Source organism: Musa acuminata, chromosome BXJ3-2 (genome assembly GCF_036884655.1).
Source record: "Musa acuminata AAA Group cultivar baxijiao chromosome BXJ3-2, Cavendish_Baxijiao_AAA, whole genome shotgun sequence".
Taxonomy (NCBI): Eukaryota; Viridiplantae; Streptophyta; class Magnoliopsida; order Zingiberales; family Musaceae; genus Musa; species Musa acuminata.
In genome coordinates, this window is record NC_088350.1 from 30,988,143 (window position 1) to 31,014,967 (window position 26,825).

General features: G+C 37.7%; 3 protein-coding genes and 1 non-coding gene across 5 annotated transcripts; 3 read left to right on the top strand and 1 right to left on the bottom strand.

The window, feature by feature from the left end:
* Positions 1–101: 101 nt before the first annotated feature.
* Positions 102–6,126, bottom strand: LOC103975403 (uncharacterized). Its single transcript, XM_065138838.1, has 5 exons — positions 1,802–6,126; positions 1,425–1,723; positions 818–1,073; positions 644–749; positions 102–573 (listed from the first exon to the last, which is right to left on the bottom strand). The coding sequence occupies exons 3-5, from the start codon at positions 851–853 to the stop codon at positions 425–427; spliced, it is 291 nt and encodes a 96-aa protein (XP_064994910.1). The 5' UTR covers positions 854–1,073; positions 1,425–1,723; positions 1,802–6,126; the 3' UTR covers positions 102–424.
* Positions 6,127–6,246: 120 nt separating this feature from the next.
* Positions 6,247–6,401, top strand: LOC135632187 (U12 minor spliceosomal RNA). Its single transcript, XR_010494641.1, has one exon. It is a non-coding gene; the product is annotated as a U12 minor spliceosomal RNA (small nuclear RNA).
* Positions 6,402–7,453: 1,052 nt separating this feature from the next.
* Positions 7,454–11,957, top strand: LOC135631741 (actin-101). 2 transcript variants are annotated; one of them, XM_065139571.1, is made up of 5 exons: positions 7,454–7,578; positions 10,263–10,333; positions 10,413–10,806; positions 10,890–11,503; positions 11,587–11,957. In XM_065139571.1, exons 2-5 carry the CDS (start codon positions 10,274–10,276, stop codon positions 11,650–11,652), a joined length of 1,134 nt encoding a protein of 377 aa, XP_064995643.1. In that variant the 5' UTR covers positions 7,454–7,578; positions 10,263–10,273; the 3' UTR covers positions 11,653–11,957. The 2 variants fall into 2 exon arrangements, with proteins under 2 accessions (XP_064995643.1, XP_064995644.1); XM_065139572.1 differs by having other exon boundaries at positions 10,890–11,508; positions 11,587–11,854.
* A 3,134-nt stretch (positions 11,958–15,091) lies between these two features.
* Positions 15,092–25,668, top strand: LOC103975401 (sulfate transporter 4.1, chloroplastic). The gene is made up of 17 exons (XM_009390357.3): positions 15,092–15,498; positions 15,752–15,800; positions 15,909–16,110; positions 16,368–16,536; positions 18,410–18,475; positions 18,582–18,689; positions 19,548–19,655; positions 19,750–19,815; positions 20,577–20,637; positions 20,767–20,894; positions 21,632–21,673; positions 22,720–22,836; positions 23,564–23,615; positions 24,180–24,318; positions 24,469–24,557; positions 24,987–25,063; positions 25,153–25,668. Exons 1-17 carry the CDS (start codon positions 15,190–15,192, stop codon positions 25,423–25,425), a joined length of 2,055 nt encoding a protein of 684 aa, XP_009388632.2. The 5' UTR covers positions 15,092–15,189; the 3' UTR covers positions 25,426–25,668.
* The last annotated feature ends 1,157 nt before the right edge of the window (positions 25,669–26,825 follow it).

Here is a 26,825-nt window from a genome sequence, read left to right on the forward strand (position 1 = left end):
CCTATACATCTAGAGGGATCAGCCATCCCCATGCTTACACATGTACGTACCACTCGACACCCCAGATTCCATGCACACCACCACATGAAGAACGCAAGAAAGAAAAGAAGAGAAGAGCCACCGTTGACGTCTTATTCATCTGAAAGCTGCCCCCAGAAAAGCGTGACAGGTCTGATGACGATGGCTTACCGGCGTACGAATTAGGTTTAGCGAATCCTATACATCTAGAGGGATCAGCCATCCCCATGCTTACACATGTACGTACCACTCGACACCCCAGATTCCATGCACACCACCACAGACTTCTTCCTCACCATTCCACGGCCCATACATTAGACTCGATCTTCTTGCCGCGATCGCGACAGACGTGATACTAAGAATTCATGGAGGTAACTGATGGCGACGGCATTGGAGGGTTCTGATCTTAGTCTTCCTTTTCCGAATCTTTGGCGGCCGACTCGGCGAGCATCTTCTGTATCCTCTGCGCGGCCTCCATCTCCATGGCCTTCTCCGCTTGATCTTTCATGTACGCCTCGAAGAACTCCTTGTTCTCCTTCTCTAACTCCTTCCAGACTGCGACACATGACACGACACCATATAATCTCATGCTCCATGAAACGAAAGATGATGGATGATGGGATACCGGTGGAAGTGATGACGGGCTTTATGTCGGCGTGCTTGGCGAGCGCCTCCATGCACTCGTCCTTGCTCATGTGGAAGACGAGGCATTGCTCGATCAGATGTTGCACCTGCAAACCACACCATCAAACGACTGCAGTGCAAATCAAAGTCCGACATGCTTCGTCGCTCGACGTACCATGCGGATGTAGGAGGCTGATGATGATTCGCCCATGACTCACTTGCTATCACGATCACTGCAAGCTTCAGCGTTGCATAGTATGAAGAACTAAGAGGAAGCCGATAAGTAGAGTGCGGGCAGGAGGGCATTCGAGGACGTGGGCCAGGGATCACGTGGGAGACGAGAGGCCATTGGCGGAGAGGAGATGAGGGAGATCTCACGAACCACGTAGCCTTCTCGACAGCGGCGACGGAGTAACTGTGTTAGATTCGCTCTGTCTCAGGAACAAGCCAATAAGAGCACGGCACATCAGAATCTTCGTGGACTCGGGAACCGGAAACAAGCTGGCGAAGATTCAGTATATCTAGCCAAAAAAGAGAGTGGACGAGCAAACGTGCGCGATCGCTATATAAACATTCAAACGCAAATCGAACAAGCAACAGAAAGACAGCGGAACAATAAGATTAGACAAATAAGGACACTCACAAACTTGGAACAAAGCATTTAAACAAAGATAAAAAAGCACAATAAATGCTTAATATCCAATAAAGTTTTCTCCTTCAACATAGAGTATAGAATGGTGGCGTTCTGTAACGTAGACGGTTTTATACTTGAGGAAGGGTACCTGTGACGTAGCTGCATATAGGTGCGGTTCCTTATGAAGCGATGCATCCGCGTCAGACGAGCCAATTCGTTGCCAGGCTCGTCTTCTTCTCCGCGTCCCCATCACTGTGGCTTCCTGTTTCGTTGCAGTAAGGTTGCTGTTGATGCCCTCGGCTCCAAGGTTGAGACAATGGGCAAGGTCCAAGAGCAGCCACATGGCATGGGCCCCATGGCACCTACCGGCCACTGAGTAGAATTGTCACGCACACACATCTGACGCTCTGAAATGTATCACACTTGCTGCAATAGCTCGTAGCCATCCTGCATTGCATGATCAAACATGCAGATGTCATTACTGTCATACGATTGTAACAGTGGATAGACTGACAAGTAAGATACCTGATGAAGAGAAGGAGCATCAGACACGATTACATGGCTTCAAATCTTCCTTCTCCTTCAAAATTTCTGCCACTCTTACGGATCTCTTGCTCTCCACCTGTTTGTTGTGGTATGCGTGCAGGACTCGGTTCAATTATGGGTTACGGAAGAACATAGCATAAGATTCCACTTTATCCGGACTTCAGGTAAAAATCGAATCTTTTCTCGGTACTGACATCTTCTTCCATCTACATCACAACGACTACTCATTCGGGGGGCCCTTCACCTGTACAAAAGGACAAAAAAAAAAAAAGCAAAAGGACTGCGCTTGCTAACGAAAGGAGAGGAATCAGCTCATACCCATTCATTGAGATATTCCCATTATCATTCTGGAGTTGGAAGAAGCCCTGCTTGAGCTTCCAATCCCTTCTCTTCATCTCTTCTCGTCCTCTCATCATATCCAAAGTTGCTCCTGGCCACCCTCAATTGTGGATCACAAATTTTGCTGTACTACCAAGGAAGATGGATTTCAAACAAGAAGTTGCTCCTGGCCACCTTCAATTGTGGATCACAAATTTTGCTGTACTACCAAGGAAGATGGATTTCAAACAAGAAGTTGATCCTGGCCACCTTCAATTGTGGATCACAAATTTTGCTGTACTACCAAGGAAGATGGATTTCAAACAAGAAGTTGCTCCTGGCCACCTTCAATTGTGGATCACAAATTTTGCTGTACTACCAAGGAAGATGGATTTCAAAAAGATTGAGGAAGACAGATAAGTACAACTTACCAAAGGTCTTGAATTTTAGATAAGCCTAAAGTGCCAATTTTTATGGTTCGATTACGTATGGGCTTGCGTACCATTAGACTAATGATTAATCCAACAGCTGAAAGAAAAATATCAGGTGCACGGAGAGAGATGATATGTGGAGTAGCAAATATTGCTGCTCCCATGTCCATCATTGATATAATCAGTGGTGGAACAAAGATCAGATATTCTGTAAGACCTACCCATCAGGCTTCATTAGTTCTCCTAATGTATCAGAGTGAGGAACACTGAAGCTAACTAACCTGTAAATTGAATAAGAATGGTGGAATGGAATTCATACGATTTAGGGATTGGATACATCTAAAGCAGAATGCTTATAGAAGTAGCGAATACATGAATTTTTACATCTGCCTGATTTATGTTCAATACTAGCTGAAATCAAGTCAATAGACAAAAGATAGGCGCCTGTAACTCTAGTGCTTTAATCAAAATTACAAAGTATAAATGACTCGATCAAGTAACTAAGTAGTTTCACAACAGAGAGTAAATTTAAAATGGTCATGTGTAGGTCACCAAAATGAATATTTTTCTTATGTTCTACAAGGAAATGCAACATAATCACAATAAAATTATCATAGTATTTTGACAGTAGTAGTAGAATAATCAAGAAAATATGTCTGCTGATATGCCTCTATAGTCCATTATGAAAGAATTTTGTGAACCATCAAATATGGAGAAAATAGTGTGCAGAGAGACATGTTTCAGGTGTCATTACTGAAAGGCAAATAGAAAAGAGATATTTACTATGATGGTGTGATTTAGTGTAGAAACATTAAAATGGCTCTCCCATAATCAGGAGAAAGCAAGAGTCACACGTGAAATACTCTTCCAATTCTTACCCATAGCTGGCTTCAGACTTCCTTCCCCTGGATCATATGATTGACGTCAATTAGCAAATAGTTGTGATCATTCTTGCTAGTGCACGGCTGTCCCAAAGGTACAAACTGCAAGAGACGTTTACATTCTAACAGTAAATAATAACATTTTTTTTCCTATGTCAATCAGGGGGCTACTTTCAGTAGCTAAAGGGAGAAAACCAAATTCCTTCTTAATGTGTTCAGTTTAGTCACCAGAAATCATTTGAAGCAGCTTCCCTTGGCTGACTTATTTTGCTTCAGCCGAAATTAACTTTGTCATGCTCAAGAATGGAAAATCATCATAGACAGTTCACAGTTAAAAATTCAGCAATCTTCCTTAAAATCATAAATAAAGGTGTCAACTGGTGAAATGAAATCACTACCTATACCGCAATCGGCTTAGCATGCATCTCACTATAGAAAAGTCGAGAAAAAAGTTATATAGCTAAGCAATATGCAACATCTGACATTATTGTATTTACTTAAAGAACTGATAGATTGTGTTCATTGGCTATTTTCTTTGAACGAATTGCAGTTGAAATCATCAACAACCATCCTGCGTTTTAATCTAATAAGCTTGAAGAACTCACAGCAATATGACTTATGTAATTAGTTCAGAAAAATGAATTATTTACATGCATACAAATTTATAACTATTTGACCTAAACAAATATTCCTATTGGGGTTATCCGCCACAGAAAGAAACGTTGGTTTTCTTCTGAGTCCTATATCAGCTGACACATATTGTTAGATGAAGAATCAGGATGTGATCCATGTGCAAAATTTAGGCCAACTTAGGTATCGACTTATTTTTCCACTTTCCACCAAACTGAGAGGAATTGATATGAACCAGCACACACCAATGACATGATTTTATACTTTTCTCTTGCACTGATAACCTTCGGGATTTGCAAGAATAGCATCTTAGATCTAACATTCTAGAACAGTAGACTTGACCACTACATATGATATCATATAAAGGTACTTGAGCACAGATTAATAACTAGTTTCATAAGAATAGAACTTATGCCAAATTAATCAGAAGGCATGTGAGAAAACACAAATTAAGGTTGCCTCCCAATTAGATGACAATACCATCTACACTAACTAGATTGCAGTTGATGCAGCACATAAGTTTTTAGTTAAGACCATCATATGTTGACATTAAATGCATATGAGAAATTCCATACGGCGATACCAATCAGCTCCATGAAAATAGATCTGATTCAGTTGGGAAGCAATGTCACCATGGTAGTAGGTGTATACCGTGTGAATTTTGTCTTCAAGGACAAGTTTTATTAGTGATGATAATGAATCAAAGATTAGAAAGTGTCTCCTGCTGCCACCACTTTCTAGATGAACCATTGTTAAAAATGTTCAATGCATTTGAAGACCAGCTACCAAACTCCATTTGTAATTATTGTGCAGTAAAAGAACTTGATGTTTCAGTATGCATTCAGCTTGACACAGAACAACCAACAACTCAAAGATGTCAAATAATTACTGGCATAGTACGTAGCTCATAGTCTTCTTAAGCCTACTTTCTTCAGCCTACAATGGGAAAATAGCAATCAATATCAACCATGAAAAGATATGAAATTTCAAATTTGCACAATACAAGTATGTCCCAGATTATCATTTACATAATTCATACTTGAATGACTGCTATAGATAATCAATGTTCATATAAAGAATACAGATCAAATCTAAAGCAGAAACAAGAAGGTATAGGATTTGATCTCTCCAACCAAAGTGTCATACCTCATACTTTAGATTACCCATATCCGTGACAGTTTAGGGAAAAAGAGTTGTGGAGTATCCAAGATCAAAATAACACCCAAATGCATGTCTGCAACACCCAATGCAGAGTGAAAACAAATCTGGATAGCATGATTGGTGAATCAAATGACAAAAAGCTTATGACTGCATTGAAGATTCCAATAGTTTAACAAGAAAGTGAACACTGGAGACCCCATTAGTAGAATACTCACCTGTAATAGGTAGATCATACAAGGGAGAATTTCCTACAGATTGATTCTGAATGCTAGAAATTTTAGGTGGGGGTAAAACCACTAACATTCTTACTTGCGTTTTTGCCTGAAGAGGATGATCCCACTATTTCAATTAACCGACCATCTCACAGACCTCCTCCAAAGAGGAGGTCAATCCTGACCACTCATGAAGCAACAAAAATCATCATATTGTTCAAGAGAGAACATTCAGTGGAACGTTATGAACTCTACTAGAGGCTAGGGATTAAATTCAAGATACCCTTCACATCCACTGAGAAGAACTAGCCTCTTCCACTCAGCATCATCTAACCATGGTGGTCATTAACACCTCTTCGATCCCCTGTTTTATTATGTTAGATTAACATATTTTGTTAGGTTAGTGCTTACGGTTAATGGGAAAAAAAGATATCAATTTACGCCAATTCACAAATCTAAATAAACAGAATGAAAATCTTAAGAAAAAGGATATGCAATCTTTTAAAATTATATATGAAATAGTTATCAATATCTAGATATCACTCACAAAGACATCAACAAAATAACAGAACATTCAACCTGGACTAGTTGAGGAAAAGACGAAGTTTCTCTGATCTATGGAGAAGCGCATTGGTCGAAGAACCCTACCACATCCTCGCTTGGAACCGATCCTGAGCCAGGGTTTCGAGGTCGACACATAGCTAGATGGGTTTTTAGTCCCACATCGCAAGAGACAGAACTTTGGCGCTGCAACACGTCTTTATAATAGAAAGCACGTCAACCGCAACAATTTGCCTTAAACTAATGAGTAAGGAAAACAAAGCGGGCGGTGAGAGCTGCCCGCCGCGCTGTTACAAATTGTATGCGCACGAATTTATGGAGGGGTGAAAGGCTGGCCGATCGTTGACGCTGCTTACTTTGCAGAACTCGTTCGTGCGGGCCTCCCAACCCACCACCAATACCCTTACATAATCTTATTAATATATCATTTCTAATGTTATAGTTTAAACATTGAAAAAATTGATATGAATAATCATTGGGTAAATTATAAGTTCGAAACAGTTTATATTCCTAGAAAATCATTTACATCATCTTCCATATAAATCTTCATTAAGATTATCCAGATTTATTGGCATGCAAGCATGAATTATCGTTGATTACTATTATTAAATAATCAAGAAATATATATACGTATCCGATAAATTTGAGAATATTATGTGATAATTAAGGGGATTATTCACAGAACTTCTTGCTGAGCTGTGTGGGTGCAACATAAAATAAATAAATAAATTTATATCTCTGAGATGTAATATTTTAAACTATGAAAAATCTCCTGTCCCTTCATGATTCAAATGCAATCATTATTTTACATAATTAACATAAATAAAGTTGGAAAATGGGTTCCACTCACATGCCTTGAACATGCAGAAGTTGGAAGCAAGTTTTCATGTTGAAGTCCATATTCATCAATGGCGTTTGTTCTTCTACTAATAATCAAATAATATTCAATTACATGTTTATAAAATTTGTTCTTGTCATATTTTCATGTAGTGGCTGTATCAGTCAAACAAAAAAAAAGTATTCAAATATACACATATTAACAAAGTCTTCAATCTTTTTATGTTTGTGGATAGCAAGTAAAATAACAAATCTTTTAGGGTTTCAGCAATTATTTTTGTGCTTGATTCGTTAACATATGATATTATTTGGTACAGTATAGAAGTAATTAGATAAAAATATAGAAGTAATTATCGAAGTTAACCATTAAAATTTCTATATGAATCTAAATAATAAGAAATAAAACGGAGAAATAAGTAATTTCATTATTCTCTTAATTTGAACATTTTATTTTATTTTATTAATTTTCTTGATTTTTTTAAACCGGAGTTCGACTTTAATTGACTGGTCCAGATAAGACTTAGCCCGAAGTTTTGAACCGGGAGGAACCGGATCGGCCGGACCCCACACCCGGCTCACTCCGTCATATAAAGTGCGCGACCGACCTCAACTCCACTGCCATTTCTTTGTTCTGGCGAGGAGTGTCTCTCTCTTCTCGATCTCGAGAGCCTCCTCTCGATCTCCTCGAAGGATCAGATCTCGCTTCGATCGCCGTCTTCGGCAAGGTTTGCTCTCCATATTTAGGTCGTTTTGTTGTAGATCGGCTCGTTTCTGTGTTTTTCTAGTGTATCTTGGTGTTTGACAGTTTCGTTGTTCAGATCCGATAACACTCTCGGTATCTGAGTGAATCTGGAGATCTGTGCTGTTTGAATGCCATTTCTCAGCTTGATCGTTCCAGATCTTGGCTTTTCGGTTCCGATCGGTGAATCCAAAGTGGTCCGATAGGTTTTGCCCATCAAAAGAATTTGGTTATCTTTTTCTTTGCTCGATTATGAGTTAGGTCGTCGGATCTATATTCTTAACTAAGCGCTGATTCGATCTTCAAATAGGGCACTCTATATGTACATTTCGGTGGTCAGCTATCTGTAGATTCTGTGAATTATGTTCTGTGAAGAATGCCTTGGTTTTTCTTGGAATGACTTTTCTTATCCTACACGAGGATTTTAACTGCTTGAATCATCATCCAGTGTCGTGTTATTATTGATTTTGTTCGATCTAACCTTGCGTAGTTCAACTTTTATGGATGTATGGAACTATGTTGGTTGTCTTGAGAATAGCTGAACTTGTATGCAGCCGGCACATCTGACATCACCTTCAGAGAACTGATTTTTTCTAGAGTGGAATTTTGTTACATGTGGACACTCTTGTCAAAGTAATTGACATTTATTTTGACTTTCTCCTGATTTATGTACGAGTATAGAGTTACAAGTTATTTGTTAAACCTGTGTTACCAACAATCAATTTTGATGTTGCTTGATAGTTATTGCCACCTGTTATGCTCACTTATAATGACAGCTTTCTTGCCCAATGATGGGGCTAGAAAATTCTCGTGTTTGTTTTCATTTTCGAAAAGACATCAAGTTTCTTTGTCTACTTAAATTTTTGTATCTTCTATTTCTCATTTGGATGTATCTTCTATTTCTCATTTGAACATGTAAAATGAGTTAATATTTTGTAGTTTCTTTAGTAGGTGCTGTAGATATTGTTTCAGTGACTAGACTATTATTATGTGAGATGGTAGAAACATGATCTAGTTCTGAAATCAGGTATTCTTTTTCTTTTTTCTTTTCTGTTTGAATCTCTTGGAAATACAGAACTCTGGTAATGTCTCAAAGAGGTTTTTAAGCATGATGGGAATTCGCTTGGAATAATCCACATTATTGTCATTAACTAAACTCAAACTCTCAAAGGACTAATCTGTACAATAATTTGGATATTTTGGATTTTAGGAATTAATAAGTGAATGTATATGATTAAAAGGATTAATATAAATCTTAAATATTTTATAGATATCATTCAAAGACCCTGATTGGAGATGTCAAAACTCAGGTTTCTGTTGCCCATAATTTTAAATCCCAAACAATAAAAAAAAGTACGGACATTATATTAGGTGGTGTTTACATAAAAAGTTTGAAAATAACAAAGGAAAATACAGCCAATCTGTCCCTAACATTCAGCATTCATGTAACAATCACCCCTGTTTACCACTCCACTGCTTTCAACCCAGTCACGTCTTAGTTTGATAACAAATATGATGTTTTCATTTGTGACACTTCATTTCTGCTTTTTCTCCTTTATCATCTTCACTTTTCACCATATTCTTTTTGCTTCTCTCCATTCGTTTCACCATGTGGTTGTCCTTACTATTTTGATTAGCCAAATATTCTATTTGGTGGCAGTGTCTAATCTATATGCCCTATGTGTTACATTGCCTTTGGAAATGATTAGTATGCTATCTTCTGGTGATGACCTGTTTCATGATATCTTATGTATTTAGCTAGAATTTTTTGGCACGGTTTTCGTTCTCCATATTGCTGTGGGCTTGTACCAGCATCTCTGGATCTCTTCCCACATCTGGTCTGGGCCAAGTGTGATAAAATGAGGAATTAAAAAAAAGAGCAGTTTGTATTACATGCTTGTATTGAAGATGTTTTAAAGGCTTATAAACAAAGAAGCATGGTGGATTAAGCTGGGCATGGATGTCCCTGCTGCTTGGGGTCCAGAATAATTCCAAGTTTATTTGGTGCTTGTTTGACCTTTATTAATGTCCCGTGATTGCATGACCGATGCCCATAATTTTGATTTCACTAGGGTGTCTATAGAAATGGACATTTCAGAGGGGCAAATATGCAATTCCATGAATACATGGTGGTATATATGCCTAAAAAGACCTTTAGTTGTTTTTTCATGTGTTGCCCTTTTCACTATTATTTAGTCTTTTTATCCTACCTCTCTCATGACTTATCCGATAATGTACTTTTTATGCACTTACTCTTATTTTAATTAGATTGTGTTTATAATCTCATTTGATTTCTTTAATATGATGAACATACCACAGATGCTAACTTTGTTCATCAGATGAACTTGGATAGGTAGAACACAAAAAGAATTCATCTATTCCTAGTGACAATGCAACCTCGTTGTATATGTTTCTGTAGTTTTGTAGGAAATGTCTGTTGCTGAGGATTTGTGATTACATAAGACACTGTGGATGAACTTCAGCAGCTATATTTCATAAGATATCTTGTTTATAATTTTTCCTTTGTGGTTATTTTGTTTTATATGATGAGCACGACTAGAAACATTGTATTAGTTTGAAGTTATATTTTATGAAAAGTAGTACATTTGAACTCTGGAAAGTCATATATTCCAAATTAAGAAGCATCTTTTTTCATATATGTCTGCACAGAATTATAAGAAATGGCCGATGCTGAGGATATTCAACCTCTTGTGTGCGACAATGGAACCGGAATGGTCAAGGTCAGTCTATAGCTGTTGCATATGAATCTGTGTTTGCCTCATAGACTACAAAAATTCATGCTTTTGTTTTGTGAAAAAGGCTGGATTTGCTGGCGATGATGCACCTAGGGCAGTGTTTCCCAGTATTGTAGGCCGACCTCGCCACACAGGTGTTATGGTTGGGATGGGCCAGAAAGATGCTTATGTTGGTGACGAAGCACAGTCCAAGAGAGGTATCCTCACCTTGAAATATCCAATTGAGCATGGAATTGTTAGCAACTGGGATGACATGGAAAAGATCTGGCACCATACGTTCTACAATGAACTCCGTGTTGCTCCTGAGGAGCACCCTATACTACTCACTGAAGCCCCTCTCAACCCAAAGGCAAACAGAGAGAAGATGACCCAGATTATGTTTGAGACTTTTAATGTGCCAGCTATGTATGTTGCCATTCAGGCAGTCCTTTCTCTCTATGCCAGTGGCCGAACAACTGGTTTGTATATTCTCGTTGCTAGCTTGATGTTGTTATTTGTTTTTAATCTTTTCATCTAAGATGCCTGTGACAAAAACTTGCAGGTATCGTGCTTGATTCTGGTGATGGTGTGAGCCATACTGTCCCTATTTATGAAGGATATGCTTTACCTCATGCCATTCTTCGTTTGGATCTTGCTGGTCGTGATCTTACTGATTGCCTGATGAAGATCCTTACAGAGAGAGGTTATTCTTTCACCACCACTGCAGAACGGGAAATTGTAAGGGACATCAAGGAGAAACTTGCCTATGTTGCTCTTGATTACGAACAGGAGTTGGAGACTGCCAAGACTAGCTCAGCTGTCGAGAAAAGTTATGAACTTCCTGATGGGCAGGTCATCACAATTGGGGCCGAAAGGTTCAGGTGCCCAGAGGTCCTCTTCCAGCCATCCTTGATCGGCATGGAAGCTGCTGGAATTCATGAGACGACATACAACTCCATTATGAAGTGTGATGTGGATATTAGGAAAGATCTGTATGGCAACATTGTGCTTAGTGGTGGGTCAACGATGTTCCCTGGTATCGCAGATCGTATGAGCAAGGAGATTACAGCACTTGCACCAAGCAGCATGAAGATAAAGGTGGTTGCCCCACCTGAGCGGAAATACAGTGTCTGGATAGGAGGCTCCATCCTTGCCTCTCTCAGTACTTTCCAGCAGGTCCAGTTTATTTTTTCTTTATGTGATGGATCTTATTTATATATGTATTAAATATTTGACCATTGCATGTTTTAATTTTTCAGATGTGGATTACCAAGGGAGAGTACGAGGAATCTGGTCCAGCAATTGTCCACCGGAAGTGCTTCTAAGCTTGTTACCTGCTTCTTTGAGGGAGTGTTTCACGCATGTTCTTGTGGTCTTTGGTTTGGTTCAAATCATGATTTTGCTGAGTAGTGTCACAACTGATTTGAGACACCTATGTACTCTTGAGTTGGGCTGATAGAAAGCTCTCTTGTCAGGTGTTGGTTCAACAGGGAGGCCGCGTTTGTATTTGCAGTGGTTGAAGCAGTATGTATCAAATGTTTGTTTCTTTGTATCCATATGAATCTAGTAAGGTTGTAATCCGGTTGCAGTTTTCAAGTGTTCTATGCCCTTGTTTGGGGACTTATCCTAAGGTTCACCTTGTAGCTAAATTCTTGTACGAGGATGTTTCTTGGTTTTTCTGCCATTATTTGTTTTGTTTATCGCCTTGAAAAGGGTGCTTAAGTTTTTTTTTTTTTACATGTGTCAGTATTTGCAATCCTTAGCAGCTTTAAATATTCGCTTTGCTGTTATGTTATGTTGAAAACCTTCAGTAGTGATCAAGATTTTAGTTGAAGTTGCGCAGCATGGCTTACAATCTTTCTGTTTTGTGGATAAGATGGTTTTAACATTTCCACAGGACTGTGTCCAAATTAATTTGTATAAATCTTTGACATGGCATGTTTATTATTCATTGTAGCAGCTCCTGGTAAACAGGCCATCTTGATTCAGTTATTTGGTCTAAGTTTCACTCTGGCCTTGCTGACAGAACTATAACCATCAGATCCCATTCCAGTGTTTCCGAGCCCAACACATACCAGTTCTCATGAATGCAAATAATGGATTGTAATGTGTGCTAGCTCTCTCAGCCAGAGCAGGGTGGCGTGTATGTGCTCACTAAGCACTTGTAATTAAACCCCATTCTCATTTCATTCCTATGCCTGCCTGGCCTTGGATGAATTATAACGTTTAAATCATTTTATTTCTAATATCAGTCTCTGAACAAGTCCACGTGATATTCTACAAATCTCTCTACACTGGTAAGCAAAATAATATATATATATGTATATGTATATATATATATATATATATATATATATATATATATATATATATATATATATATATATATATATATTATAAAACCATCCGAAACAACCGTTTTTCTTTATTTAAAGAATTCACGTATTCTATATTTTTCTATTTATCCAAATAAAAAATCATATTGAAAGTCATGCTATATATAAAATAAGCAGGCGTCAACAGATGCATGCATGCGAGTTCAAAGGAAAAAGTTGACGACGTCAGAAGCTGCTGATGCCAAAGGAGGCCCGAATAGTTTGCCCATATCATTTTCTTCGCATAGATGGAGTGTCTCCCCGTCTCTCCTGCGTTTTTCACCATCATGTTGACGCGTGAAACATAAAAAGAGTTTGACGTATTCGGATAATAAGCGCCAGACCGAGGCGTATATTTTAAACTATTAAAATATTAAATGAACAAATCCTTTATTTTGAAGGCTGCAAATTTCTACATTACTTCATCCGTTTTAATCTCAACCGCTCAGCTTTTTGATTGGAAAATACATGTCAAATTATAATTATGAATGGTTGAGATAAAAAGAGAAATTAAAATTGGAAGCTTTCGAGGGACCTCCCATAGCTTTTGGGGCCTATAGAAATGCATCAAGTTTGTTCGGTGGACTTGGGTCAAAATAATTTGCGATCATGTGATCCTTTGAATGGTAGATGTTGAAAGGGAGTTTGTGGTGATTGCCTGCCACATAAATCCCTATATCTTTGATACATGACATTCATTGTATTGGATCATCCATGAACTCTTTCGAACTCCAATGTAATAATCTTAGATTGTACTATAGAAAAGACTCTCAAATATAGTTAGATCTAAATATTTTTATATTTCATTCTCTCCAATACAATCTTATAAGGTTCAACTTCAAAAATAATTGTTCAACACCATTTCATCTTAAGATAAACATGAAATAAAATCTAGATAGGCTTCGGATCAACATCCAAGTTAGGACAATGAAAATCTGAATTAATATTTTTAAATTAAAAAATATATATATAAAATTTATTGAACTGGAAAGGTAAATATTCAATTCTATCTCGTTATAATTGACGAGTCCGATCAAAATGGATCGATTAAATTATTAAGCTGACACCGCATCCGCCTGAGTTCCCATCCACATACATTCCACAAACGTAACTCGCCGGGTTCCCTATCGAAGTACGTCCCCAACCTGCACGTTGCCACCAGCGTCATGTGACCACACATCTCGTCAAAGACTGGCCACCGTACGATCAAATCATGCGCATTCCATCTTTCATTTCATTTCTCCGGTAGACGCCACGTGCGACACGTATTGTAGAGTCCGTTCACGTTACGAAACCTCACTGCATCCTTTTTTACAGATAAAAACCTTAAAGATATATATTTTTTTTTCAGATTCCTCCTTATAATCCTTTCCTTTTATGGGGAAAGAGAATGACGCCTCCTCCAAAGAGAGGAAGAGGAGGAGGAGGAGGAGGAAGCTATATCAATCAACTTGACACCCTCGATGGCAGCAACAGCATCAGCAGAAAGAGGATAACGGGACTTCCTCCATCCTTGCAGCCTCAGCAGAAGAACTGTGTATGCCATCCATGGCTTCTGACAGAAGGATTTGTGTTGGGACTCATCCTCTTCCCAAGAAATCTCCGTCATCCGTTTCTTTCTGCAACAAAACTGGACGATGGTTTGAACAAAAGCTTCCTTCGATCCTCCCGTTTCAAGAAGCAATCTTTGAGCTTTCTCAGTCACAACTAATGAACCTCAAGTCTTCTTCCGTGTTACTGACACCATGGCATAACAGGCATTTTCTTCGCAGGCTGTTTCCCAACTGGCCAACATTGGTTGCAAGTCGAGAAAATGCCTACTCTGCTTGGTTTAAGAAAAGTTAATACGTGCTTCAAATGTTTCTCGATAATTAGATCTATATATCATCCAACTGGTAATCTGCCACACACTGTTTCGGATTTAGCATAAAATGAAAATATGATGTATTAGGACATACATATGGAACATTTTTATTGCAAAATACATGAATATGTATTATGCAAATAACGTTAATGCGTACAGATTATTTGTCACTGCCAGGCTTTTATTTACGAGAATAATTATCTTGTCTGAGCATTCATGTTCAGATAAGGTATTGTGCATAGTATCCATCAAACCCCATCTCACCATTACAAACATATAATTTGAGACACTAAACTAAATTAATCCTGAGGTAAAAAATAATAATAATAATTATCTAAAAAGTTGATGCATTGTTGCTTTTTCTTTTTGCTTTGTTGGGACCCAACGAGAAATCCATAAGAAACAAATTTGAGGGGCACAAGCAATCAGGCTTGTACGCTGCAATGGGGGGCGTTTTTGCAAAAAGGAACAACAAGAGTTTGGATTTAAAGAGAGGCCCACGACAATTGGACGGTATAAGTGGCTCGCACCCCTTATGATTGGCTGAAGGGAAAAGAGGAACCGCGGCGTAGGTACTTCGCCCGGTCGAGAGAGAGAGAGGGAGAGGGAGAGCGATCCAGTCAATGGAGACCCACTCCTCCTCTGCCTCCGGTGGCGGAGTGGCACGGGTGGCCAGCAGCAGCAGCCTCGGCGGGGGTGGGGGCCGCGCCGTGAAGGTGATCCCGCTGCAGAACCCGGCGCCGCCCTCCCCCTACCTGCAGTCGGCGGCGCTCGCCTCACGGTGGGCGGAAAAGGTCCGGGGCATGTCGGCCCTCGCGTGGCTGGAACTCCTCCTCCCCTGCTCCCGGTGGATACGGACGTACCGGTGGCGGGAGTCGCTCCAGGCCGACCTGATGGCTGGCATCACCGTCGGCGTCATGCTCGTCCCTCAGGTTTTTCCCTCCCCCCACTTCTCTTTCCTTCTCTTGGTCCGATCCCATACAACCTGGTCCAACGTCGCCGATGCTGTTCCCTTCTACTTCCGTCCGTAAAGCAATAGAGGAAGTAGCTATCTCGATACGTTTCCTTCTCTTCGCATATGCCTTAAGATCCAAGAATTGGATAGTAATTTCGATGAGAATATGTTGATTTCATTTGATTTGGCACGTCGTAATTTGGATTGATGGAATTGGTTCGAATTGATAGGCCATGTCGTACGCCAAGTTAGCAGGCCTTCAGCCAATCTACGGGCTCTGTAAGTATCACCACAACCGCATCTCTATCTGTTGTAACTGTCACATTTGTTCTTTCACTCATTGAAGTGATCATGTGCTGTGGTTCTGAAGGCCAATGCTTCGTGCAGATGGAGGCTTCGTCCCGGTACTCGTGTACGCCGTTTTCGGGTCTTCGCGGCAGCTCGCGGTCGGCCCCGTGGCTTTGACCTCTCTCCTGGTGTCCAATGTTCTCAGCCCCATCGTCGACTCTTCCGACGAGCTGTACACGGAGCTAGCAATTCTGCTGGCTCTCATGGTTGGCATATTGGAATGCCTAATGGGCTTGTTCCGGTAATCGAACTTCTCCTCTTTGCCCTAACTTGAGTAGTTTCATCTGCTCTTCCAAATGCAGGGATCAAGCGAATCTGTTAGAACATTGGCAATTTATAAAAACTTGTTGGCATTAGCACATTGCCATTGTTAATTACGTCTTATTCCTCTTTGTTCATATTGCTCTGGCTTCTTCAGTGTTCTTAAAGTAGTATCTGTTCCATGCTACTATGAGACCACGTTAACTTTGATTGACCAATGTTTGTAATTTGCTACAGGCTTGGGTGGATTATTCGTTTTGTTAGTCACTCTGTGATATCAGGCTTCACCACTGCTTCGGCCATTGTAATTGCATTATCTCAGTCCAAATACTTCCTGGGATACAGCATAGTTCGCAGCAGCAAAATAATACCACTAGTCAAGAGCATAATTGCTGGAGCTGATGATGTGAGGTTCTCATGTTGTTATTGTTTGCTTTCTCTTCTGGTATTTCACTTGTTTTATTGCTTTGTGTTCTCATTTTATGTTGGTTGTTTTTGAGAACTAGGACCAACTTGCCAAACCTCTGTGCTGATCGTCTATGCAGCAAAGCTGTTGGCATTGTTGATGGTCCATATTTGACCAATAAAGATTAAACTAGAAAAGATAATCCATGTTTCTTATTCCACTTATTCCAGTGAAGCTGTTCTCTCTCTCTCTCTCTCTCTCTCTCTATATATATATATATATATATATAAACATATCATTGAAGGCCTTGTTTAATCATATATTACTTTCGCTCCTTGGTCTTGTTTTATCTTCTTAATTTTCTTTCACCTATAAAATCCAATAAATAGATCACCAGACATTATAGTAGTGATGCAAATGAGAAACAATTATGTGCCACACTAGTTCACAAATCTTGATATGTATATTTGGCCAAGCATGATTTAAAACTGATTGTGTTAACTAACACTGATTGTCTCTTGACTATCTTAACTGCAAGAACTAAATTCACTAGATAACCAATGATAACTCTGATGATAATTTAACTGAATCATCCACACAACTTCCTGAACCTAAGCCTCTAGTTGTTCAATGATGTTAACTCCTCAAATTTCACCTTCAACACAACACTTAATAATTTAACTTGACATGAATAGATCCCTTGGGATCCATGTTACTTCTGCATGCATTTGTTGTTATTCATGTTTATTTGTTCATCTATAGTGTTTCTTTTTCTTTTGTTCATCACAAAATTGGACCTAAAGCGCTTTTGAAATATTAAAATAAAGGCAATGATCACTTGATATATAGTCCTGTGTTTTGGATTGATAAGGTGAAAAATGGCTTGTGCATAATGAACAAATAACTAAATTTTATAGGTAAGTTTCTTTTTCTTTGAATTTGAGCACTTCTTTAAATGTGAAGGATTGTACTTGTGGTCAGTGTTTTTTGTTCAGTTGGCTGTTAGAAGGTATGCAATTATTTGCAGTGAGCATACTAGGAATTGCCAATTTTGAACCCTATGTTTCTTGGTTGTACTTTATTAGCTCATGAAAACATGACATGATGGCATGGCTATCCAAGTTCCTTGTTTTGTTTGGTAGTGTCTACAAGAAGAAGGTAGTGACTCTGTTTGGGACATTGACATTATCCTTAGGCATAAACTTGGAAGAGGAAGCTCTAAGTTGAGTTATAACTAAGAATAAAGGGCGAACCTGATATCCAAGATTCCCATCAAAACGGGGTCTAAAGAGGGTTAATGTACATAGCCTTACCTCTATACTATTAATAGAGACATTGTTTCCGAGATCTGAACTCTAATCTCCATGTACACAAAGGTGCAACATTATCATTGTACCAAAGTCTGCTCTCAGTCATGATCAAGAGTAAGAACTATTAAAAAATATATGCATGATTTCTCATGCAACAAGTGTAGCTTCATTAGAGGTAGTAAATAATCATCTTCTTTTATAATGAAATCTCCTTCAGTCCCATCTATAGGCAGCAGGAAAATATCAGAATTTTGGTTGTAAAATGCTGCACAAAGTCCAATTTTAGTAAGCATTCTTCTATCTGGGTAAGAAATATTTCCAGTCATAAATTATTTCTTTCTAAAGATATTTTTCTCTTAAATTTTAATGAATATTGCAGGAATATTTTTGTCACATCATACTGAAGTTTTGACTTCTTTGTTAATAGTCATTGATTGCTTGTTTCCGATGCTATATGCTTCTCTTTTGAGATGCATATGGTTGTTTTAAGCATTTTTGAGTGGGGTTTCTTGAAGCCTTTATATTTTATTCCCCTTACATGAAAATATTCTTTTTTTCATCAGTTCTCATGGCCCCCCTTTGTGATGGGATCTATTTTTCTCACTGTTCTTCTTACAATGAAGCACCTGGTAGGACATTTTCGCCACCTATTAATGAATTTTAGTCCCATCATATGCGTCTTAAAGATATTATGTTCAGTAACATTCTACTATTATTTTGCTTAATATGGTACAGGGAAAATCAAATAAGAATTTAAGGGGTGTCAGAGCAGCTGGACCCCTTACAGCAGTTGTTCTTGGCACAATTTTTGTCAAAATATTTCATCCATCTTCAATTTCAGTGGTGAGTTATGCTCAATTAAAGCATTATTCTGAATTTTAAGCTTGCATTTGTAAAAGTATATCTGTATTTTTCGTGAATCTATTAAGGTCATATTCAGACAACATTGTGGCATTTGTGTGATGATCTGTTCCTTGCAATTGTACCCCACAAATCTAAACAATGAGGTGGAATACAGGTGAATATAATCATTGTCAAAAGCAAGGGCTGTCAAAGTGCCTGCTTAATTGACATCAGGTCCCGCCACTAGCCTTGATATGAATGGAAAAATAAGAATAGTATTTGACAAAACATTGCATTGTACCAGGACAAATAAAGAGCTGAAGAAATTGATAACTAAATAAGAAGTCAATTAGATAAATTTGAGGTGGAAAAGTACTTATAAATTAAATGAAATCTTGATTTATTCCTTCATGCATATGTTTGCAGCTTCTCTTCAGAAGCTTTATAAATGGGTAAATATACATGCTACATACAAGCTTTAAGATAATGCTGCAGAGTCATTTTTTGGCGATTTGAGAGGTTGAGGTGCCTAGGCAGACAACCACGTACACACTTTTGAGCTAATAGAGCAAAATTCTGTTGAAATGATTGTAGACTTTTTCCCTTGTTAACTTTTATTTGACACTGTGCATCGCAGTTGACAATAATTTGAAAATTTTTCTAGCTCATATCAGTTGAAATTCTTTTGATTAGCTTGTGAGATACACTGATATTCAATGAGATCAAATCACTCTTAGAACTGAGTTATTAATACATATTGTACATCACTATGAGTTATGTGAATGATATAATGCAAAGTTATTTAATATGTTTGATGTTAAACCATGTAATGAGATCTGAATAGTTATTTTTATTTAGGTAGGTGAAATACCTCAAGGCCTTCCAAAGTTCTCCATCCCTAGAGGATTTGAGCATGTGAAATCTCTAATTTCAACAGCATTTCTCATTACTGGTGTGGCCATTTTGGTAAAAACTCTGCAATGATTAATTCTTGTTCATCTTGGCAACAATATATTTTGTGTAATGCCAACATCATTATTTTACTTCACATTAATATCAGGAATCTGTGGGTATTGCCAAAGCTTTGGCTGCAAAAAATGGATATGAATTGGACTCGAATCAAGAGGTAATAGTTGGAAAATTTTACAATGCAGTATTGTCTACTTTTTTAAAAAAATTACTGGTTGACTTTCACAATATTGTATCTTCTGATAATCTCACTTATTCATATATGTTATAATTGTTAGTATTTCACATTGCTATCATTCATTACCCTGAATCGGGGTCATGATCTATATAAGAAACAGTGTTTGGGTTTTAACTGAAGTGGATAGCATGTATTGCGATTGCAATGCAAATGATTCAGTTTAAGATGCAAATTGCATTCTGGCTGTAAGTCCACCACTTATGTGGTTGAATATGGATAATAATGGTTCAGAAGCTCTAGGGCTATGGGTGCAGTATATGCGATTGCAATAGTGGTTCAGAAGCTCTGGGGCTCCATCTGAAAAATGTCTTTAACTGTGTGTCATCAGCCTCATGGTTGGGAACTGCTCATTCCAAAATTAGTTGACTGGTCTAGAGTGATGTAGACAATCTGACACCATATTGTTATTATTTTAACTTTTGGAGCCACCACTTAGAATTGTATTGGCAGAATTTTTTTTTTCTGATTCATTGCTGTTGCTTTTGTGGCACATTTGAAGTTGAACTTCAAATCCAAACCTTGTCGTAAGTACTATTTGCATGCTTAAAATCAAGTTGGTCATGCTGTTGGCAAATTTATTGTCCAACAACTCAAATTCACACTCATCAACTATGTGGATGCAAAATTTGTATGCTTGAATTTTTCTTGCATATAAAAATCTCAAGCTTATTTTTTTACAGTTATTTGGTCTTGGTGTGGCGAATATTTGTGGTTCATTCTTCTCATCATATCCTTCAACTGGTAAGATATATTGTTTGTCTAGAAACAAATTCCCAGAACTGAAGTTCTCCCATTCTGTATGTACAATATACATGAAAAACTCAACGTTGACTTGTTTCTATTGGTTGACATTTTAGCAAATTTATGCAGGTTCTTTTTCAAGGTCAGCTGTAAATAATGAGAGTGGAGCTCGAACTGGGCTATCTGGAATTATAATGGGAATTATAATGGCATGTGCTCTTTTGTTTCTGACACCACTTTTCACTGAAATACCTCAGGTATGTCTGTAGCCTTAGATCTACATCGCATGTTATAGTGTCATTACAGGTGATTTTGATTTGAATATTTTATTTCTGTTTGGCTCTAACGAAATGTTTACCATGAAAAACCACTTCTGACTAATAGGATACAACAACCCTGCAAAAGGGGGTGATCCTAGAATAAGTCTGATTTCTAGCCTTGGCTGAAAATCAAATATTTATGTCCGAGATATGAAATATCTCTGCTAGACTAACAGAACCTTTTCAATTATTTAAAGTTTGAATCAAATATGCTTTCTCTATTTGCTTATATTCTTTATTGTTATTGTTATGGAGTCAAATATTATGTGAGAGACCTTCTTTTTTCTATCTGTCATTCAGAACTGATTGCATTTATGGCAACACAGTTTTTTATCATATATTGTATCAAATCTTTAAGGACAAGGATGATTGCATCTCTGACCTGTCTAGTTATGGTTGTATTAAAATTTCCATTTATTCTTCTAGCGCAAGTTCCATCTGAATGGATGATGTCCTGATCAATTAGTGACAACAGTGTCTCACTTAATCAGATGACTATTTCTGTGTTTCTTTCATTATTTGAACAATTGGCAATTTTTTAGAACTATGATGTTAAATAAATTTATGGGATGTCTGTGGCATATAAATTATAATTGCTTCTTGTAGTTGTTAGATATGTATTTGTCATCACTGAATTTCCCTGCTTACCTTCGTTTTTGTTGCACCCATTTCAGTGTGCTCTGGCTGCCATCGTGATATCTGCTGTCATGGGCTTGGTAAGAATAGTCAATGCTTGTATGTGTTCTTTAACTTCTTTTTCTTCACTCTTGGGCCTGCTTATCATTGTTACTTATTTGAAGGAACCAATTCCGTATAAATTGCTGAATGACTGGAACTGATGCCACTAGTGGCTGTTGGATATAACGCCTCATTCAATAACTTGCTGTTATCTTGCACCTATTTCTACTACTACATTGTTCATTTGGACAGCTTCATATTCCATTATTTACCAACATTTAAGATATTGGATGCAAGAGTGACACACCTCCAGAGGGAAATATTTTCAGAAAAACTATTGTTCACCAGCATCACTTCTTGGGAATAAGAACCTTTTTTTATTCTTCTACAATCCAATACTTCTATTTGTCAGTGTACAACCTTATGTAGCTTCTTGCAAAAAGAACCGGACCCTTACCATTACAATAATTTCTGTTGCATTAAATTTCAAGGTAGCAATTGGTTGGTATATACTTTGGGCTGCTGAAAGCAGGGGCATAATGTCTCTGGAATTGCAGCAACTAAAAATCATCTTCTCTTTCTGAGTGCCTCTCTTGTTTCCTTCTCTACTCTGAAAAACTTACCAAAAATTAGATGCTTCCATGTTTCAACCAGCTATTGAATGTTGATGGAGTCCATGTATGGAGTCCATTTCATGTTTTTATCCAGAGCATAAGCGTCAATGCAGATGAAAATTGATTTTGGTGCTACTTCATAACCTGTTGATACCCCCTTTTCCCCCTTTATTAATAATCCCCTTCTCTGCTTTGGCTGGTATTTATAAGACCTGGTACTGCCTCTCTATATATATATCAATATCAACAATGTTTTACTATAAAAACACAACTAAGTGGATTCTCAGACGTGATTGTTTATGCCTTCATATGGCATTGTTGTAGATGTATCTTGGAATTGTGATCTTCTAGATATATTAGCAACGAGTTAGTGAAGGAAACATAAATCTTATCAGTCTATCTCTACACCAAAGCATGCATCATGCAGAAGTTTTAAACTGTTTCTGACTTTAGTTTGAATACTTTTTTAGGTGGATTATGAAGAAGCTATTTTCTTGTGGTGTCTAGATAAGAAGGATTTCCTTCTATGGACCATTACTTTCATTACAACATTATTCTTTGGCATTGAGATAGGTGTTCTTATTGGGGTAAGTTCTAATACTTCTGCTTTCAATGCTTATATCCAGCCATATACAATTTATTAACCACTCTTTTAGATGCTACACACATCTATTTACTTTTGTATGTTATAAATTCTGATAGGATTCTTATATGTGAGACCAGTGCATGGGGCTTATTCTAATATGTTGATGAGTATTGGATCTAATGTAATGGTCACTTGTCCAATATAAATTTCAGCTCTCCCCTGTGCTGACAAAAATGTGGAAGAAATAATATAAGGAAGCACTTCCAGTTCTTATTAAAGAACTAGTTCCTAGTTGAATGTCTGGTACTGCTACATTTCTCACTTCATTTTCTGTTTGTAAAAACTTCAAATATTTAGTCAGTTCACCCTGATTACATTAGACAATAATGCAGTCCTTCACCAGTTCATGTAATCAGCATTCACTAAAATCATGAAATCAAAGGAAAGGAAAGTTTGTCAAAATTCATTGTCACAACATACATGTAATATTGTCTTGCATTAATTGGTCTAAAGCAAGAAGCATGCCAGTCCTGCTATTTTGTGATAAGAATGATTTATCTATCACTCCTGACCTCTAGAATGAGGCTGTCCTAAGACCAAACATACCAAGTTCTTATCATTTCTCTTATGAATATGCTTCTGAGGGCTTAAATGTACTATCGCCATATCAGTACATTCTGCATTAAAATTTTTAGATAGTTTCACTATGGGACATCTTTTTTTTGCAGGTCGGCGTCTCACTTGCATTTGTCATCCATGAATCAGCAAATCCTCACATAGGTGAGTTTTATCTTTGAGTTTGTTAGCTATGCTCATGTGCTAAGATCATTCTGGACTTAGTTGTGATTGCAATTTCCTGTGTGTTCTTCTACTTAAACCAGCTTTATCCAAAGGAATAGTTGTCTGGTAGTGAATGGAAAAAGAATCTCATGTTTCTCAAGTTGCAGATCAAGAATTAAGCAGTTATTATGCAAATAGTTTAGCATCTATAGATGTTTCAAATATTATCTGCAGCATATAGCAATAACTTCTCATGCATGTTTGTTCAATTTAGATGTTAACAATAAACTTATTTTTAAAAATTTCATATTGTTTTTTAGCTGGCCCCAAAAGATCCATGGTTAGGCATTCTTTGGAATTTAGCATATACCAGGTAATCTGGCCTGATCATGTTTACAATTCAACATATTATGCATGTTACATGTGCTTTGTTCTTTCAAATTCGGGTAGTTCTTCCAAGTATAATACTAACCACTTTGTCTCAGAATAAAGGATAAACACAATCACTACATTGCTATCAGCCAGTAGTACTTATAGCTAATATGTGCATGGTTCTTATTGCAGCTGTACTGGGACGTCTTCCTGGAACCACTGTATATAGAAACATTCTGCAGTATCCTGAAGCATACACATACAATGGAATAGTTATTATCCGAATCGATTCACCAATCTATTTTGCAAACATAAGTTACATTAAAGACAGGTGAGCATCAATCTCTTTCAGAATGCATGATTTTGGGAAAAATTACATGTCATCAGGACTTAGCCATCAAGACTTGATCATCCTTTTAAATTTACTGACCTTCTAAGGTTCGTAGTGTGTTGTTTGATGATCATTGCAACCTGTTGCCAGATTACGTGAATATGAACTCGATCTTGATGGTAGCGCAAAACGTGGGCCAGATGTTGGAAGAATATACTTTGTTATCATTGAAATGTCACGTAAGTTTTCTATCTGCTATTTCAAATTGAAATCTAAGAAATTTATTGTACTTTCTTAGATTTTCATTTAGAGAATTATATTTTATGATGAGAGTTTTCAGCCATCTCTATTAACAATGCAGTCAGGAGGTCTTGTTGTATCATGCTGAATTAATGTCTTTGATGACCTTGGAACATGAAAGCTTGAAAATACAAATCCAATGATAACAGGCAGTGTAGTATATCGATAGCATAATGATATGGTAGATTACTAAAACTGGTATCCAATCAAAACTTTAAGTCACTTGATTTAGATAGCAATTTGAGATAAAACAATGCTTGAATTCGTGAAGCATGAATCTATTTGCCTGTCTTTTGGACAGAATTGGATGTAAAAATGCTTATACAAGCCAAAACCATCTCTTGATCTTTGTCATTAAATCTTTGCAGCTGTTACATACATCGACTCTAGTGCAGTTCAAGCTCTAAAGGACTTGAATCAAGAGTACAGATCACGAGGCATACAGGTTACTGAAAACATACATCAAAAAGATCATTCAAGAACATCATTTTGCATGACCACCAAATCTCATTCAAAATTGTGGGTGCTTTTCAGATCGCCATTGCCAACCCTAATCGGGAGGTCCACCTACTGCTCTCAAGGTCCAATCTCATAGAGATGATTGGCAAAGAATATTTCTTTGTGAGGGTGCATGATGCGTTACAGGTCTGCCTTCAACATGTGCAAAGCCTGAATCCATCATCACCTAAGGTATCATCAGGCCACACTCCGCCGAGGACGCGTAGCTTTCTGCAGAGTATATGGAAACAAGGTTCAGATGGTTCCACCCCTGAAGCGGAACCACTGTTGCCCCGTAATGAAGTTTAAATTGCTTTTCCAGGTATTTGTTGCGAATCCAAATGCTTGATTTGGATTCGCATTTGAGTTTATTGTGTGGATGATTTATCTCTGTATCATGGCTGTCTCCCTCCGATTCAAACCCATATATTTTTCTTGTATACGGAGTAGGTAACAGCATAGTCCATTCCATTGATCATTGTTATGTCTATTCGTTATTGTTGTATCTGAACAGTCTCCAGAAAAATGAATTATGGCTTTTGAGATCTTCAACTGATGGACCAGTATGGTACTGTGGCATCCGAAAACATCAGGTACACACACAGACCAAAGGAGTTATACTTTACTAAGGACTCTCGTTGCAAGTAATTTAATCGTTCATATGTTTTCAAGGAGTTGCAAACTACTACAAACTCTTAGGATGCCACAAGTACAAGTCTAAGTTGCAGCTCCGAAAATTTCGACATCTCAGGGATAAGGGACTCAGAAGGGATCATGAATCTCTCCGACCATTGCTGTAGTATGTAAGCCGTATGACCCTAATCATTTGAAATCATATGAGAGATTGGTTTAGCCATGAAAAAACAGTTTATTTTATTCTTTAATTAATAAATTTGATTAATTTAGAGAGATTTTACACATGTCCGAAACAAATTAATAAATTTCAATCTCACCTATATCATAAAGTATTCTCTTAGTTAAACCCAACATAAAAAATCCATAATCAAGGTCAGTTATTATTTACTTAAATTCTCACTTTTTATTATGAAACTAACTAGAGCATCAAATGGATCACATCGGGAATCCCACCTAACCTCAATCTTTATGTAGGTCGACATATAATTGAATTTTCATGCCCCCTTCAACTCCACCTAGGCTTCTTGTGCACATGAGCTTGAATTAAATTAGGTTGATCTAGATATCACCGACATTCTCTGTATCATTTTGGCATTAGAATAAGGGCCCATGCCGTAAGAATGTCATCCTACCAACCTGCTCAATGGGTGCTCTAGTGAAGACACTCTGCCCTCAATCCAAAGCACGGTCAGAATGGCCCAAAGCATTCTAACATCCAATACATCTTTCATGGACATAAGCATCTCTAACATGTGATGCATCCGAAGAAAAGCATCCAAAGTATCTAATGTGTCCTTTACGAACAAAAGAATTTTGACATTTGATGCGCCTTTCGTGAACATAAGCATCTACGATGCATTATGCATCCTTCGCAGACCAAAGCATTCGAAGCGTCTGATATATCTTTTGTTGACAAAAGCATCTCGACTTTCGCGTGTCCTTCATGAACATAAGCTTCTCTGTCATAAATAAAAACATCCAAAGCATTTGATGCACCCTTCATAGATAAAAACATCCCAACGTTATTGTGAGTCATTCATGGACATAAGCATCTCCAACGTATAATACGTCCT

Bases quoted from the DNA above. Each gene is read 5' to 3' on its own strand.
- LOC103975403 (XM_065138838.1), bottom strand. From the start codon at position 853: ATGGGCGAATCATCATCAGCCTCCTACATCCGCATG. The intron at 750-817 runs GTACGTCGAGCG...TGTGGTTTGCAG, and splicing joins CAGCCTCCTACATCCGCATG to GTGCAACATCTGATCGAGCA. The intron at 574-643 runs GTATCCCATCAT...CATGTGTCGCAG, and splicing joins GCCCGTCATCACTTCCACCG to TCTGGAAGGAGTTAGAGAAG.
- LOC135631741 (XM_065139572.1), top strand. From the start codon at position 10,274: ATGGCCGATGCTGAGGATATTCAACCTCTTGTGTGCGACAATGGAACC. The intron at 10,334-10,412 runs GTCAGTCTATAG...TTTGTGAAAAAG, and splicing joins ATGGAACCGGAATGGTCAAG to GCTGGATTTGCTGGCGATGA. The intron at 10,807-10,889 runs GTTTGTATATTC...AAAAACTTGCAG, and splicing joins TGCCAGTGGCCGAACAACTG to GTATCGTGCTTGATTCTGGT.
- LOC103975401 (XM_009390357.3), top strand. From the start codon at position 15,190: ATGGAGACCCACTCCTCCTCTGCCTCCGGTGGCGGAGTGGCACGGGTG. The intron at 20,895-21,631 runs GTATGTCTGTAG...CACCCATTTCAG, and splicing joins TTTTCACTGAAATACCTCAG to TGTGCTCTGGCTGCCATCGT. The intron at 22,837-23,563 runs GTAAGTTCTAAT...TTTTTTTTGCAG, and splicing joins AGATAGGTGTTCTTATTGGG to GTCGGCGTCTCACTTGCATT.